Raw genomic sequence first — 16,078 nt, 5'->3', positions numbered from 1 at the left:
GTTTTTCTTTTGCACTTCATATTCAGTCTGAGCGTCCCAGATGTGTCCATTTTGTATTGTGAAACAATATCACTGAGTTCAGGAGAAGTATAAAAATTATCTGTAGTAACTGGGCATGATGAAGCATACCTGTAATCGCTGCACTCAGGAGGCTGAGGCAGGAGGATTGCCTTGAGTTCCAGTGTGGGCTACGCAGTGAGTTCAGAGCTAGCTTGAACTATGTAGCAAGACTTTGTCTCAAAAAACAAAACTGTCTGTAGGTAGACAATGTTCCATGTTCAAAAATGATTTCATCAGTTATTTTTCACAAATTAAACATGAATTAGTAAGAGAAAATAAACAGAATTTATTATTAGATTTCACTAAAAACAAAAGTGAACACATTCTAAATTTTTTAAAATATGCAAAAATAGTTAATATAAAACAAATAGACATACAAGGGTATCTCGTGCAAACCAATGGGTTGAAATGACACCTGCCCAAGTGACACTCGGGATAGTCAGTACATAAACAAGCTGCCCAAGTGACCCTCACGGTAAACTGTCTAGTGGTTAATACAGAACTTTCTCACTGGTAACAAAAATTTACTGAAGTTTGGAAAAATAGGTGTGTTGTATTCATCCACGAGAAGCATATAACACAGAGTACTGGAGTCCTGTCTTCTGAAAAGTCTATCACTCATTCATTTCCCTGGAAATGTATGGACAGCAAACCTTCATTATTAGATAGATCTGCAAAAGTAGGTCTGGGCAGCACGCTCAACCTCTGTGTCCATCTTCTTATACTCCAGAGCAATAAAGTGAGCTCCCCTTTGTATTGCACGATAATCCAGCCTTCAGCCATTTTCATATACAAACAATAGAAAAACTCCATGAAATGCCTTTTACTATCTACTAATATCTACAAGTACTCACAGTTAAAGTCACCCTACCCTAACCCAGTTCAGAAAACAGTCAACTTTTATCTTCTATTCTCTGAACACACACAAGAGCTGATTAACGCTCCTAACCACACAGCAGGGAGTCTGAATACAGAGCAGGAAGCTAAAGCTCCTGTAGCACCGGCTGCAGCTCGGCGGCTTTTGCAACAGGGAGTATGCCGACCTAGGAAAAGCCAGAGCGCTCAAGGACAGTGAGGGCTCTATGGGATCGCAGCCCTCAGGGTGCCGGGGAGTAGTGGGGATTCTACCCCTGGGGCAACATCGCCCACATCAGCGCCTGAGCTGAGTCCTTCCCCAGAGGGCCTCAGAGTCTCCTTTACGGAAGGACGGTTGTGAAGGGGTGCAGGCAGCCCCAAAGACCCACTCTCAGGGGAGCAGATGGTCAAGGACACAGAGCCACGCAGAAAGCTGAAGTATGGAAAGAGAGTTCCAGAAAAGGAAGCCGGAGGGAAAGAGAAAATGTGGGACCCATCGGTCATGTCGTAGAAGGAGACGTCCCCTTCGCTATAGTCCAGGAAAACCCCCACCCTGCGGCCATCCTGAGATTGCTCGAGAGGAAGCACAGTGTCAGATTTAACATAGGTGAAACATCCACTTTTCCCCCATCCCACGACCCAGAACCCCTTCTCCAGGGACTCCTTATACCAGCCTGTCCTTTTGACATCTTCCCTACAGACCCCCACGGTCCATTCGGTCCACTCGCTGCTGTCTCCCTTCGTAATCTCCACCTCCCAGTAACACCTTCCCGCTCTGACGCCCTCGAGGCCCAACACACTGCAGGTGTCGCTCCCACCGGGTTCCTTCCAGGTGAGACTTGTCTTTCCGGGTGCGATGTCAATGCTGGGGTGGGCAGATCCTGGATCCAGGGTGACAGACACTGAAGAGAGAGTTATCAATCACACAAGGTCCCTCCCTGCCCCAAAGCAAGGCCCACAGCCAGCCCCAACGCACACCTGTCAGAGCCACTTGGCGGCCTTGAGGGAGGATAGGCCCCCTGGGATAAGGGCCAGGGACCCAAGCTCATGGCTCCAAGGAGAAGAAACCAGATGCTGACTTGAGGGACAGATATGTCACAAGGCCCTGGAGAAGCAGCCCCAACTTTGATATCATCCACTGCCACCCACCCCGGCACAAACGAAGGTGCCAAAGTTTTCATCACCAGAGAGAACACAAAGAGAGGCCAGAAGACATGGAGATGGCAAGAAAAGCAAAAAAAAAGCCATGAAATCACTCACAAGCCTGGAACTGTTCCTTCCGCCAATCTACAAGAGAAACATACAATTCCTGTCAGGGATTTACAGAGACTGTACACGTCACCCAACCCGCTGAAACACAGTACTGGGAGAGGAATGGGGAAACGCGTTTGAAAAATTCATGTGAGGTGTACATTTCTTACTCACACGCATCCTGCAGCAGCCTTAGCATGAAGACTATACCATACGCCTAAAAAGTCTCAACTCTGGGAGGCTGAGGCAAGCGGACTGTGAGTACAGGTGACCTTGTGCAACTTAGAGAAAGAGCAAGACGCTATCTCAGAATAAAATATTGTTTTTACAAGAACTGGGAAGTAGCTCAGTGGAGGCCCTGGGTTCCATCCCCAGTGGGGAAGGGGGAGCCTAACGTATTGGGATCCAGGCGCTGGACACAGCCCTAAGCAGAAAAGCCACTGCCCAGATTTCACTATCAGATTATGCTTCCTCAAGTCCCAGGCACAACCGTCCTGAAACCACGGCTTTCTTGTGATATAATTGCAGGGATCAAATTTTCAAGACCTCCATTTATTCATGAAGAATGGGCTGAGCTAAAAATTTAAGGTGACTAGAAATCATGAGTGAGGGAACTCAGGATACACAGTCGCAGAAGTCTTGCCCAGTTAAGAATCAATGGAGCAGATTCTAGGATGGGAGAGAAAGAGCTTCAAAGCAGGAAATACATATACCCCATGAGAGATCAGGTATTAATGACTTCTCTTCCCATTTCACAGGCCAGTGGAAGCAAAAACATCCCAATAGATGTGGGTAATATGGACCCAGGCATTTGCTTCCCCAAAACATTTCCCAAAGAGCTTGAAAGCTTCCAGGACAACCCCAGGATGATAGTGCCCCAAGTATGTCCATCTCCCGAGCTGCAAAAAATGTGAAAATGCGAAATACCTGGGAAGAGGACTTCTAAAATGTGATTGAGAATGAGGTTCTTGAGATGAGGAAATGACCCTGCACTATCCAGGTGGGCCCAAAGTAATCATAAACTTTTGAAAGCAGAGACTTTCCTTGGTTGTGCTCAGAGGAACATATAATCACAGAAACAGGGTGAGTCATGCTGCCTTGCTGGTTTGGAAGATGGAAGAATAGGCCACAAACAATGGAATGGCTCTAGAAGCAGGAACACACAAGAGCCTTAGCTATATAATGAGGAACACAGCCTTAGCCATATAATGAGTCCAAGACCAGCCTGATAGCTACAGTGAGACCCTGTCAACAAAAACAAAAACAAAAAACAGAACACCAGAGGACCTGGAGGAAATAAGAAAAGCAGGAGAGCTGGGCCAATAGGGGAGCAGCTCAGGGGACAAGGCATACAGAACCAAGAACCTCTCTAAGAAGACCTGAGTTCGGAGTCAAGTTCGATTTCTGAAGCCTTCTGGGACCAGAAACTCCTGCTCTATAGTCGTCACCCTGCTCCATCCAGTTTCTCCTCACAAAGGAAGTCCTCACTGGTTGAACAAGGGTTTTAGATGGTGCTGCGAACCCTAGCATTGACCTACAGCGCAGAAAGAGGCCAGATGGAGACAGATCTATAATCCCAGCTGGGAGTCCCTGTGGTCCTCACATGGAGGCTACAGCAGTGACAGCAGAACATCAATCTCATCCTAGGGTGGCAGCACTGGTAGGAAAGAAGCACAGCAGAGGCTGGGAGGTCAGGCCAGAGGAACCGTCAGAGTCACTTACCTGCGTACAGCTGTGCCTTCCTCCAGGCTGGAAGGGAACACAACTGGTTATACATCAGCCACAACAAGCCCACTCAGCAGGAGCCTCCTGCCTTTGTCTGCCCTACATGCTAAAGAGGACACTAAGCCAGGCGTGGTGGCGCACACCTGTAATTCCAGCACTTGGGAGGCTGAGGGAGGCTGAGGCAGGAGGATCGCTGCGAGTTCGAGGCCAGCCTGGGCTACAAAGTGAGCTCAAGGTCAGCCTGAACTGCATAGTGAGACCTTGTCTTAAAAAGACCAAAAAAAAAACAAACAAACAAACAAACAAAGGGCACACTAACCCCAGGAGGAGAGAAGCCAAGAGAGATGCCTCCTCCTTATGAAAGAAAGCAGGGTATTTTGGAGTTTCCCTGGCACAGATGAGAAAGCTGCCTTACGGGCTGAGTCCTACCACTGTCCCCGAGCTACGTAACTTTCAGCTGTCAGACATCTTTCTGTGCCTCAAAAGCAGAATCCCAAATTCATATTCTTTATTGTTTTGGTGGTAAGAATCATAATTGTATTATGTGTGACAATATTCTAGGGAATAAAATATATTATTCCATAATTGTCAAAAAGCATCATTAACCCAGCTTTTCTTTGGCAAAGATGTATTTGGGAAACTACCAAAAATAGGCAATGATTAAATGACAGCCATGTGGGGGAGTTCTTGGGTAGAGTCCCAACTCTTCCCGGGTGAAATATTTCTAGGGATAAGCACCACTATTGGAGATAGCACTGAATCCATCACATCACGTTCACGCCCTCGGTCAGCAGCCCAGCCCTCTCCCCAGCACATTTATTAGGACTTTTAGGAGCCTCAGAGAGCAAACACCTGGATGTCGATTTGGGGGAGGAACCAGGAGGTCACACTCCTGAATGTAAGGACCCGTTCACTTATATTGATCAAGTAATGAAATCTTAATATTAGCCTTTGGGCTTCCAGGTGCAGACCGAGGGCTACGTATGTTGAACGCTACAAAACCAATAATAGGGAGCGCAGGGTGGGGTCAAAATGAGAACCAAAATGGACAGACTTGGGTAACCAGCCCCAAGCTCTGGGGGGAAACAGCACCCAGACTGGGAAGAGCCATGAAGCAGGATCTGCCTCCCACCAGCTTCCGCTTCCGCCCTCAGGGAAGAGCACCTACATCCCAGAGCCTAGACAGAAACAAGGACAGGGGCTACCTGCACACAGGTGGGATGTGGAGCCCAGGGACATTAGGGGAGTCACTTACCAGCCAGGTAGGCTGCCTTCCTCTGACCTGAAAAGCAACACATAATGAGTAGATAGGTGCGAACCAGAATATCTGCTACTAAGGAACACACAGAGTTCACGAGGGAAAGCAGGACTTACCAAGTTCTGCCTGGAGTTCATCTGAAAGAGTGTGAGAAAGAACATAAACTCCCACTACTAAGGGAAAGAAAGACTGTGTATCTGAAAAACCCACCAGAAAGAAAAAAAAAAACTTTGTTTCCTAACAGTTTCACCACCACACCCACACAAGCCCCCACACTTCCAGATGTCCTCTCCACACCTCTCCAAGGTCCCCAGAGACCTTGGGCACACTCTCCGGGCCCAGGTCCCTGGGGAGCCAGATCCACCGACCCTGGCCCTGTCACCTTGTCCCAGTCAGACCCGGCTCCAGCCTTGCCCAGCTTGTCTTACCGTTCACCTTCTGCGCCTGCTCCTTTGTTATCTTATCCTCCTCCTTAGCCAACTTCAGATTCTTCTCTTCCTGCTGTACCTGCAGCTTTTCAGAATGTTCTCTATGGAGAAAATACACAGCCCCAAAGAGTAGGAGCCCCATCACGGTCAGGCTCACAGCAAAAGCTGGCTTCCAGGGAGAGGCCTGTGGGAAGAAGGGCTCTGTGGCCCAGACAGAGACCCAGTCAGGGGCACAGCCCAGGACAGCCAGCCCAGCACACTTGGGTGTCACAGCCTCTCCCCAGATCTGCTGGGGGCAGGGAGCAGCACTGACCTGGAATAAAAATGGCCATGGCCTTCTTTTGGCCCAGGACAGGGTTGAGGATGGAGCAGGTCACATTCCCCATGGAGCGGTCTCTCACCACCAGAGTGGCCTCCACACTGAATAGCTCATCGGCATCTTGCATGTGGGCCTCAGAGAATGCCAAGATCTTCTTTCCACTGACGTCTCTCCACTGAACCTGGGGCTTTGGGAACCACCCAGAGGCCCTGCATACCACACGGACTCCATCTTCTTCTGGACCCTCAACGTGCACCTGAGGGGCAGAGCCCACCCCTGCAAGAGGGAAGCTGTGGGTAGCCTGGAGACCACCATGCGCCAGATACCCCAGAAGTGTCCACAAGTTACAACACTCCAAGGAAAGCCTCTCTGTTCACGCTTTCTGGGGTTCTAGTGGAAGGGTACCCCTGAAGAATCAGGCAGAGGTAGTGCCACAGAGAACAGAGAGAAGGAGAACAGGGATCACTAGAGGGACGCAGAGGACAAGGGGCCTCTTTGCCCCAACCACAAGTCCCGAGGAAACAGCAATTTGGTTCCAGAGCTCCATCCATGAACTTTCTGACATCTCACCTCCCACATTCTCCTGGGACATCTGCTTCCATACCTACTGTCAGTCTTTGTAAGTCACTTCCAAAATTATATTCAGTGACATCTTCTCTTCAATTATATCCATGTCCCTATCAATTATCTCTACCAAGTTTCCTCATATACATTTTAAGCTTCAAATTCTACAACTAACTTGATAATTTTGTCCTATGTGTGATAAACTTAGTATAGAAACATAACAAATTCTTCACCATTTTTAACATCCAACTCCTCCTCTTTCACATGCTTTTGATTGCCTTTATAGTCTGCCTTAGATCTCAGTCATGTGACTCAATTTGGCCAATGAGACATTAGCTAATGTGACTCATAAAGAGGCTGGATCGGCAGCTGAATCTTCCCTCTGCCATTTCTGTAGTGAGGAAAAGCTTGTGCTTCCCACTGGAGAAAGACACTTAGTGGAATAATGCCTGGTCAGCACAGGGTTCTAGCTAAAGCTGTGATAGATTAGCCAACAGCCAACTGACCACCAGAAATGTGAACAAATCCAGTCAAACTCCATACGGTCATCTTTTCAGCTAAGCGTACAAATCAACATTAAAAACATTCTCTGTGTTGAAAATAAGAGAAGATTCTTGTCCTTCCCTTGTTTTTACAGTGCTAACTTGGCAAAGTTACAATTACAAATAAATTCCTTCACACCTCCTTGAAATGTTCATATTAATTTTGAAACTGGAGCTGTGTTTTGTCCATATTATGACCCAGAAACATCTTCCTCATGGACCTGGAAACCATCACTTAGAAATGTAAAGCATCAAGGGAGATGACAGCCCTTTGCCCCCTTTCTGTGGGAGAGCAGTTGCAAAGTTACTTCCTGTCACAAAGATATAACAAGTTTGTTTCATACTAAACGTAGCCTACTAGATAACGTAGATGGTCACTCCAATTACCAAGTAAATGGAGGATGAGTTATGAGTGAGAAATTATGCTTCAACTTATCCTACTTAAGGATACTGTTTATCTTTTTAAAATGTAAGAAATAGGTTATGTATGCTTGGATGCAAAAAAAAAAAAGTGAGATTTCTCTCTAGTTTATTGTGCAATCTCTCAGTAGACTGCCTATAACATATATCACATTCTGGTTTGATCCTTATTCAATTAATAGAGGTACTTTCTTTACTATCTTCCTGAAGAGGATTTCTGGGGTGGGAAAAGGCTGTTTTTAAATATTTCTTCAAAAACAAAACAGAGATACACTAAATCCAGGTGAGATTAGCCAAATCTGGCCAGATTAGTTATATTCCCTTACCACCTTAATTCAACATTTATTGCCACAGGCCACTGTTACAATTTAGATCAAAAATGTTCCTCCAAAGTCTCATGCATTCAGAGGTGGGGCCTTCTGAAGGTGATTGTATCATGGGGCACTGTATCCATCAGTAAGTTAATCCAGTGGTGAGTTCAGAGCTGGATGTGCTATTCGGAGGTAGGGCCTGGACAGAAGTGGTGGGTCACTGGGACAAGATGTGGAAAGGCATATTCTTGTCCCCAGGATCTCACTTCCCTCTCTCTTTCCTGGTTGTCATGGTTTGACCTGCGTTCTTCTGCCATGCCCTTCCACAATGCTGTTTCTGCCTTGTAGTCAGCCAACCAAAGACTAAAGGATCTGAAACCATGAACCAAAACAAGTCTCTCCTCCTTTAACTTCAGCATCTCAGGTATTTTGTCCTAGCATCAGGAAAGTGACTAATATAGCCACTGAGATAGTGGCTATTTGTTACACATCATTATGAGATAACTGACACATAATTACCAATATTCCTGCCACTACAAAACAAATAGCCAAAACAAAACCCGAGGAGTCTCTGCATTTCCCTTTTCCCTCTCCAAATTCTGCCTTAAATCTACCAGTTAAGTCTGAGGTAGGATGGAAGAAATAAATATAAATAGGAAGGAGACAATAAAAATTGTAATTTTAAAATTGCACTCTTTAAGAAAAGTTGAAGCTTCAGGACACAAAAGTTATTCAAGGTTTTTTCTCTTCCAGGAAAAATCTCTAAGGGCCTTAAAAACAATAAACCCTTAAATGGGGATCTGGGCCTGTGCATTGCACCTCTAAATTGCTCTCCCTCCTACCAACCCCACCCTAGGGGGATGCCTAAGGAATCTCATTATGCTTCTCCCTACACTTCCTAAAAGTTCTCTTTCCATGATGGAAGTCAGCAAACCGGCAATCTGCCCCATGGCTGAGGTGACTCACAGTTCCCCGTGTCTACTTTGGGGACCTCCTTGGACCATGCCCAGTGATGAGGCTACTTTCAAAACCTCTGTGTCTAAACCCTCGTCTCCCACCCCACCCCACCCCACCACTGGTTGAAGGAGACAGTCTTCCTCTCCAGCTCTTCACCGCCCTCCACATCTCCTCCTGGCTCACCTTCCAGTCACCATCCTCAGAGCTGCCAACATGAGCATCCTCACCGTTGCTCTATTTAACTTCCTCAGCTCTGCATCCAAACCCCAAACCACAGCACGAAAAGCCTTTGCTGATCTAGGGTCCATCTTCCTCTCTAACTTCCTTCTCAGTGCTGCTCCCCAGACTCCACTATCTGCACCCCTCAGGCCCACACTCAGCCCCGCTCAGCTTGGTTAACTGCCATTAGTCATCACTAACACGTCCCGCGGCCCCTGCCTTTCACCTCCTGGTCCATGGAACCCCAGGGGTCCTTGGGATCTCATCTGCCAAACTCGTGCGCCACCTCTAGTGTCTACTCCTAACAGCTTGTCCTGATGTGTGTGGGCAGTGTTGACCCAGGAACTGTTCCTTATTCCAGTGTTGTCACTTCGTGTCACTTCTCCACCAATCATGATGGTCTCATACACAGAATACAGTGTTTCAAAGGATTCATGATAGTGCTTCCTTTGCATGAAACTCAGGTTCCCAGATACCCACACGGCCAAATACTTACGTCCTTTGAACATGGCTCAGACTGTCAGCGAAGCCCTGCCTGGGCCCCTATGTACCATGGTACATTCTGCCCAGCACATTTTTCTGTTTGGTCTATTGTTTTAACACTTCGTCACCTTCTAATATCTTCTACCAATTAACTTATTATGATTATTCTACCACTTACTCTGGAATATAAAATTTATAGAGTTGGAATCTTTGTTTCACTGATATACTCCTGGTACCCCGAACAAGGCCTAACACATTTGAGGAATGCTATACACGGTATTTGTATCAACTAAATGAATGAGTGAATGAAGCACCTAGTCATCATTTACAAAATGCCAGTTGAAGTTAAATAATCTCTGACATTCCTCTCAAAACCAGTATTCCCCAGGTCTGTACAGTAGAGATCATGTAACCAACCTGCCACCTTCAGCTCCAAATTGGTCTCTTCAAAGAAGCTTCCCATTTTGAAGAAGCAATTATACATCCCATTGTCAGAAACCCGGACCTCATGGATGTTCACGGCAGCCTCCCCGTGGTCAAGAAAGTCCATCACCAGTGAGGTCCGCCCTGCATACTCAGCCATCTGCTCCTCCTTTTGCTCCCTCTGGTTCCGATAGGTGAACACGGAATCTGTGAATGTGGTCCGGAACCACCTCAGCTCCATGTTTTTCACATTCATGGCTGGGACCACGGAGCAGCGCAGTGTGGCATCACCACCCAGCACTGCCACAATGGGTTCTGAGGGCCCAATCACCTGGAACTCCTCTGTGGACACAGACAAAGGAGTGAGGAAGCTGGAGAGACATAGGCAAAAGGTCAAAGAACATACAGAAGCAGGTGGGAAAGCCGGGCACGCTAGGGGCAGGGGCTGGATGAGCTGACGCCTGAGGTCTGATGGATTGAGCTGTGATGACCTAACTGCAGTATTATCTTCTGACCATCACGATGTGGCTCACAAATGATATCAAGGAAACTCCTTCATCAGCCTGTGCTCCTGACCTCAGTTCTTCCATAAATAAGTCTCCAACTCAGTGGTTCCCCAAGCTGAGCATGCACTTCCTCACAAGAGGCCTCGTAAAACACAGATGACTGGGCCACGTGCCAAAGGCTTCTGAGGAGGTGGACCTGGGGTGGGCTCAAAAATGTTTAATTGTTTATTTTACTCTTCAAATGCCAGGGGTATGGATGCTGTTGGTCCAGGGGTGACACTTTGAGAAGCCCGCCTCTAACCTAGCCTGAGTCAGAATAAACCTAAAAACCGGCCACAGAGCACACCAAGACCTAGACTGGCAAGCACCCTTCGATACTCACCTCCAAGAAATTCTCCACTTCCAATCCTAAATTGATTGTGTTGGTTCCTGTTTTCCCCTCCACTGAAATATATGCGCATATTCAACCACAGACTCAGAGGCTACGTGTGAAATGCCTGCCGCCATCACTCAGAGGATCCCCTGCCACTGCATGTTCAAGAAGAATGCTGAGGCGCCTCCTCCCCACCCATGTCCTCAGCTCTCCAGGTCCGGTGGACAAGCAGCAATGGGCCTCCGAAGGGCCTCTGCTCACTCCCTGTACCTCGACCCAAGCGCCCTCATCTCTGTCCTGGACCAAACAGTAGATAGGACCCCTGTCTGTCCTGTCCCAACCCCCACATCTGTGATTCTTTTAACAAATAAACGAAGCCTGTCTCTACTAAGCCTGGCCCTAGGAAGCCCTGTCCCCACTCCGCTCAAAGCCCTCCTCCGGCTCCCCAATTCCCCCAACGAAATTTCCCCTTAGTCCAACAAAGCCGACCCCTCTTTCCCCCGCCCCAGCACTTTTTTGCAGCCCCCGCCTCTCCCCCTGGCTAGCTCTGCCCCAGCCAGTGCTTGCCTGTGCCTTGCCCTCGGCACACCGCAGCTCTGTGCCGGCCTCCACCGGCAGGAACCGGCTTTCCCGGGAGGTTCTCAAGGCCCAGCTGTCCCCTCGGGGCTGCTCCCATCTGCTCTGACCCCTCACCCCAGGCTGCTGCTGCTGCTGCTGCTGCACACCCATCGCGTGCTCCCCTCCCCGCACACACCTGCCTGCTTGCATTTCCCGTCACATTCGTCTCCCTTCACGCTGCTTGTTTGTTGTATTTATTTTTCACTGTCTCCTTCTTGGGGGTAAATTTTATAATAATGGACAGTCTGTCTGATTTCTTTATCTAACAAATATGTGTTTAGCGCCTAGCACATTGACAATATTCCATTAATATCTCGGAACAGAATGCATGAGTGAATGAATGTTTACAAACCAATGAGCAAGGAAATAAAAATAAGGGGGAAATATTAATAATTTATTGATGCTTTGCTTCTTAAATAAAGAAAAACTGATCTTTGGACAATTGTCAAGATCCTATGCTCTTAAAAAAAAATCCTATGCTCTTATTTTATGATTTAGCACATAATGTCTTAATTTTTCATTAAAATTAATGATGGGGAAAGCAGGATCTTTTTAGAGTCAGAGATCCCACAGATCTCACCCGATCCTCACCGAGAGTGTTGCCACCCTCCCAGGAGAGAGACAGGGACGCACTCACCTGTGGATGCCCAGGTAAGGAGCTGGACGAGGAGAAGCAGGGACAGGAGACGGGACAGCGAGCAACAGCTGCAGGGATCCTCCATGTCTTTTACTGCACTACTTTTTACTTCAGACCTTGGAAGAGACACAGTGGGGCAGGCCCAGACCGAGAGGCAGGAGGAGGCAGGAGGCGGATCCAGGCCAGGGCTCTGGCACCCCCGTGGAAAGCGCAGATCTCAGGGCTGAGGTCAGTTCCCTGCAGGCACAAAGCATTTCCTGTTGGCGAAGTCTGCTAAGAGGCTGGTGGGTCCTCAGCAACTCTGACACCTACAAATAGCAGAACCTGGCTCCTCTTGCTCTTCAGGGGCGACAGTGGTGTTAGGGAACCACCTGGATTGCCAACAAAGGTCCTTCCATTCTCACCCCACTGCAACCACACCGCAGCCCCGGTCTGCCCAGGAAACCAGGCCTGTCTTACCTCCACACCTGGACCCCTGTGGTAAAAGCCACCCCTCCATCTCTGCTTTATCACACGCCACCTGTGATCTCTGGGACAGAGGGCCCGGACGCAGGCCTGCCGCTGTGCAGACAGGTTACCTCCTGTGGGAGTGTTGTCCAGCCACTCCCTGATTGTGACCAGCTATCACCTGGAAAGCATACAGTGCCTACCACAAATGCCCAGCTCCTGACCTGTTCCTTGTGTGCTCTTCTGCACCTAATCCTGAATCCCAGCCCAGTTCCTTCGTGCTACAGGCCCAGGACACGGCCCTGCATTGGCAGACACATGGAGAAGATAAATGAGCCCTGACTGGAGAAAAGATCCCCAAAGCACCTACTTCGGAAGGAGGAGCAGCCAGCCTGCAGTCTCCACGAGGACAAACACTAGAGACTGATACGGGGCTGCCCGCCAGGGTCCGCCTCTCAGTGCGACCTCGGCCTAGGTTCACTCATCTGCACCATTGCGTAGTATCAGTTTCTCCCTGACAAGCTGTAATGAGGATGACATGAATTTGTATTTGTAGTGACTACACGTAATTAGAACAGGCCTTGGTCCTAGTAAATGCTAAAGAAATACCATTAAAACAAATGAATAAAAGTTTGGCCCTCACTAAGGTTATCTTAGATGTTCCCAGAACGAGACTATTCACGCTGCCTGCTCCCACAGACCCCAGCCCCACCACGTTCTCAGCCTCTTCCTCTTCTTCCTCCTCTTCTTCTCCCTCCTTCTCCTCCTCCTCTCCTGCCAGCTGCATCCTGGTTGCCTCCTCTTGGCCCACTGGTGTTTTCAAAGCCAACTTACCTGCTTCTCTTTGTTCCCAACTTTGAAAGGATGTGACTTCTGAGAGTCTCCAAACACAGCAGCTAGCAATGCTCAGGGCTTCATGAACCCTAATGCACCCCAGATTTACCCTCGAAGTTGGCACCTGTCCCAAGCTGCTCTCAGAGCCCCATGCCCTACTTCTGGCTCCAACGCTGGGGGCCCAGGAGGCACCCAGGAAAGCAGAGAGGAGGCACAAGTGGCTGCAGCCTCTGCAGAGACTCTGCCAGTGGGGTCCCAGCGGGCCCTCCCGGCAGCAGAGCAGCCGCTCCGCGCTCTCACACCGTCTAAAGTGAAAGCTTACAGAGCAGCCCCAGCAGAGCGCGCCCTGCCCTCTGGACATCGCTCTCTTTATCAGGAAGGAAGGGGCACAGTCCAAGCCGCGGACGAAGGCATCCAGAGAGCCCCCGACCACTGAAGGACAGCCCCACGTAGACGTGAAATGTCCCCCAAGCCCTACGGCACCACCAATTCCTTACCAGAAGACCTTCTCAAGACCCACAGACATTACTGAAAGTTTATGAAAAGATAAAGAAAATTTTATTTAAGCTCCAGTAAGTTTCTGGTACTGAACTATACATTCTCTTTACGCCACTGCATTGTCATGACTGCAAACAGAGATAAAGTCACGAGCCCTGACACCTGAAAACATGAATCCAGTAACTCCCTGTGCGAGGCAGGGGCTTGCTCTGCCAGGAGACGGCTGCTCCCAACCCCGGCCCCCAGCTCAGGACAGCTGAAAGTGAGCAAAAGCCTGAAAGGGACCTTGGACTCTCAGGAGCCTCAATTATGAGAGTCAGAAAGTTAATCTTACCCTGATTTCCACCCCTTTGCCTTCCACACTGGGAGGAGGAGCCGGGAGGCAATGACGAAGCACGGGTCGGATTTTCTTCAAGGACACCCCAGGAAACTGGATCAGCCAGTTACTCTGGTAACTCTGGACCAGAGTTACCAACAGTGACATCAGGATCACCGTCCAGCTGTTCTCTAAGCCATGAATGATGTTTCATGCCTAACACAAAAATGATGCCAGTGTTAACGGAGTTAATATTTTACTTTCCTTTATAACAGACATGTAATACTTTTTATCTTTCGCCTGTTTCAAGTAATTTCTAAATAGGTTCAGATAAATACTTAAGCTATAAAACATAGTTAACATGAATTTATGAACATATTGGGGGTTCTAAAATGTGACAGTTGATCTAAAATATTCAATATTTTCTTATATGTACAATCCTTTGAAAGTCAATTTATCTGGACATTATTAAGAGGAGGAGCTCACTAGGTTGTCTTCTAATGTAGAAAAAATTTAAGTGTTTTCTGAATGCTTGTTTCTGAAGGAAAAAAATGAAAAAGACAAAAAAACTGGACAGTGTTATTGCACCTTTAAAATATTCCCTGCGATCTTTATCCCTCACAAACCAGGAGGGAGCTGAGTTCTGACTCGGTAGACTGTTGAGAGAGACCCCAGTGGTACAGAAGCACTGAACCCTCCTCCCAACCTGCCATCTGCCCCTCTGCTGGGGAGACCCTTCCCAGTCCAGGCTGTCAGCTGCAAAACTGAAATAGCCAAGAATGGCAGAATGATGAAATAAATGTGACTGAAGTGAGAAAGAGTATTTGAAGGAGGGACTGAGGGACTGCCCAACCCCTCTCGCTCTTTCACCCAACTTCCCGGAAGTGGACTGCAGAGCCCTCCTCGCTCAGGCCACCTGCCCCACCACCCACCTGCTTCCTACTCTGAGACTCCAGGGCAGATGAGGAAGCAGCACTCCCACATAAGCCCTATGGTATATATGACTTATGGTCAATATAAATTTATTATAGTAAAAGACATATCACCATGAATCACCTTCCAAATACTCCCTTCATTTCAAACATGCTTATCCTATTGTTCTCGACACTTTCTGAAGCCATTCTGGAAGCCCTCTGTCATGAGTGTTTTAACAAGGTCTGATCAAAAATCCAGTAAATGTTGTTAAGTGTGATCCCACAGAAAAGCAAGTTCTTAAAATATTACAGTGCGTCTTCATCCACCTTATTCACTGGCTCTGGCACAGTATGACTTCTGGTTCTACCTCAAAATCACAATGACCATGAAAGATAAATGTTTTGAATCATTTCAGGACATTGAGGCAGCTACAACAGCACACCTAAAGACCCTCAAGAAAGGAGTTCCACAACTGATTCAGAAAGTGGCAAGAATGACGAGATAAATGTGACTGAAGTGAGAAAGAGTATTTGGGGGGAGGCTAGTGGCAATATGTCTTGTACTGTAATGCTTTTTAATTTAGACATTAGCTCAGTTTTGTATCATACATTGTAAAGGTACAGAATTGAGGTCAGAAGGGGAAAATATTTTTATAGAAAATCTAGTGAATTTTATTAGGCTAATAAAAAGCAAAATGTAAATAAATTTAACAGGAAAGAAAGTAGTGAACAAGACAGCATAAAAAAAGAAAGAATAAAAAAGGAGGCAGGCTGGCGCGGTAGCCCCAGTAGGCTCAGGCGGCAGGCACCTGCCCGAGGAAGGACGGGACCACCGCTCAGCACCCGCAAGGTGTGGGGTGGGAGTCGCCCGCCCCACCGCTCACGCCTCCGCGACCCCGGAGCTCCTAGCCCGCAGGCCACGCCCACCGCGGGCCCCACACATCCGGGCCCAAGAGGCGGCAGGCATGGCCGAGATGGAGGAGCACAGCTTGGACAGCTTCTTCGCCAAGAGGGAGAAGAAGAAGGAGTGGAGCAGCCCCGCGACCAGCACCATGGGCAGAGTGGCAGGGGCCAGGCCAGGTAACTGTAGGGACCGTCGGCCCAGGCCACCGCAAAGGCC

The 16,078-nt window shown here is 48.1% G+C and overlaps 1 protein-coding gene across 1 annotated transcript; it reads right to left on the bottom strand.

Moving 5' to 3' along the window:
* Positions 1-274: 274 nt before the first annotated feature.
* LOC102017271 (butyrophilin-like protein 1) lies at positions 275-11,423 on the bottom strand. Its single transcript, XM_013516724.1, has 9 exons — positions 11,273-11,423; positions 9,810-10,157; positions 5,891-6,172; positions 5,578-5,778; positions 5,266-5,286; positions 5,147-5,173; positions 3,889-3,915; positions 2,176-2,202; positions 275-1,817 (listed from the first exon to the last, which is right to left on the bottom strand). The coding sequence occupies exons 1-9, from the start codon at positions 11,421-11,423 to the stop codon at positions 1,141-1,143; spliced, it is 1,761 nt and encodes a 586-aa protein (XP_013372178.1). The 3' UTR covers positions 275-1,140.
* Between the last annotated feature and the right edge of the window lie 4,655 nt (positions 11,424-16,078).

The sequence above is a fragment of the Chinchilla lanigera genome, unplaced genomic scaffold, assembly GCF_000276665.1.
Source record: "Chinchilla lanigera isolate Chin_1 unplaced genomic scaffold, ChiLan1.0 scaffold00036, whole genome shotgun sequence".
NCBI classification, from domain to species: Eukaryota; Metazoa; Chordata; class Mammalia; order Rodentia; family Chinchillidae; genus Chinchilla; species Chinchilla lanigera.
Note: the sequence above shows the minus strand (reverse complement) of the source record. Positions and strands in the feature narration are given on the sequence as shown.

What these genes read in the sequence shown, in the direction of transcription:
- LOC102017271 (XM_013516724.1), bottom strand. Translation starts at nt 11,423, where the DNA reads ATGGGTGTGCAGCAGCAGCAGCAGCAGCAGCCTGGGGTGAGGGGTCAG. An exon ending in AGAGCTGCGGTGTGCCGAGG is followed by an intron (nt 10,158 to 11,272) that starts GCAAGGCACAGG and finishes CTGTGTCCACAG; the next exon opens with AGGAGTTCCAGGTGATTGGG. An exon ending in GCAGGCGCAGAAGGTGAACG is followed by an intron (nt 5,287 to 5,577) that starts GTAAGACAAGCT and finishes ACACTCTTTCAG; the next exon opens with ATGAACTCCAGGCAGAACTT.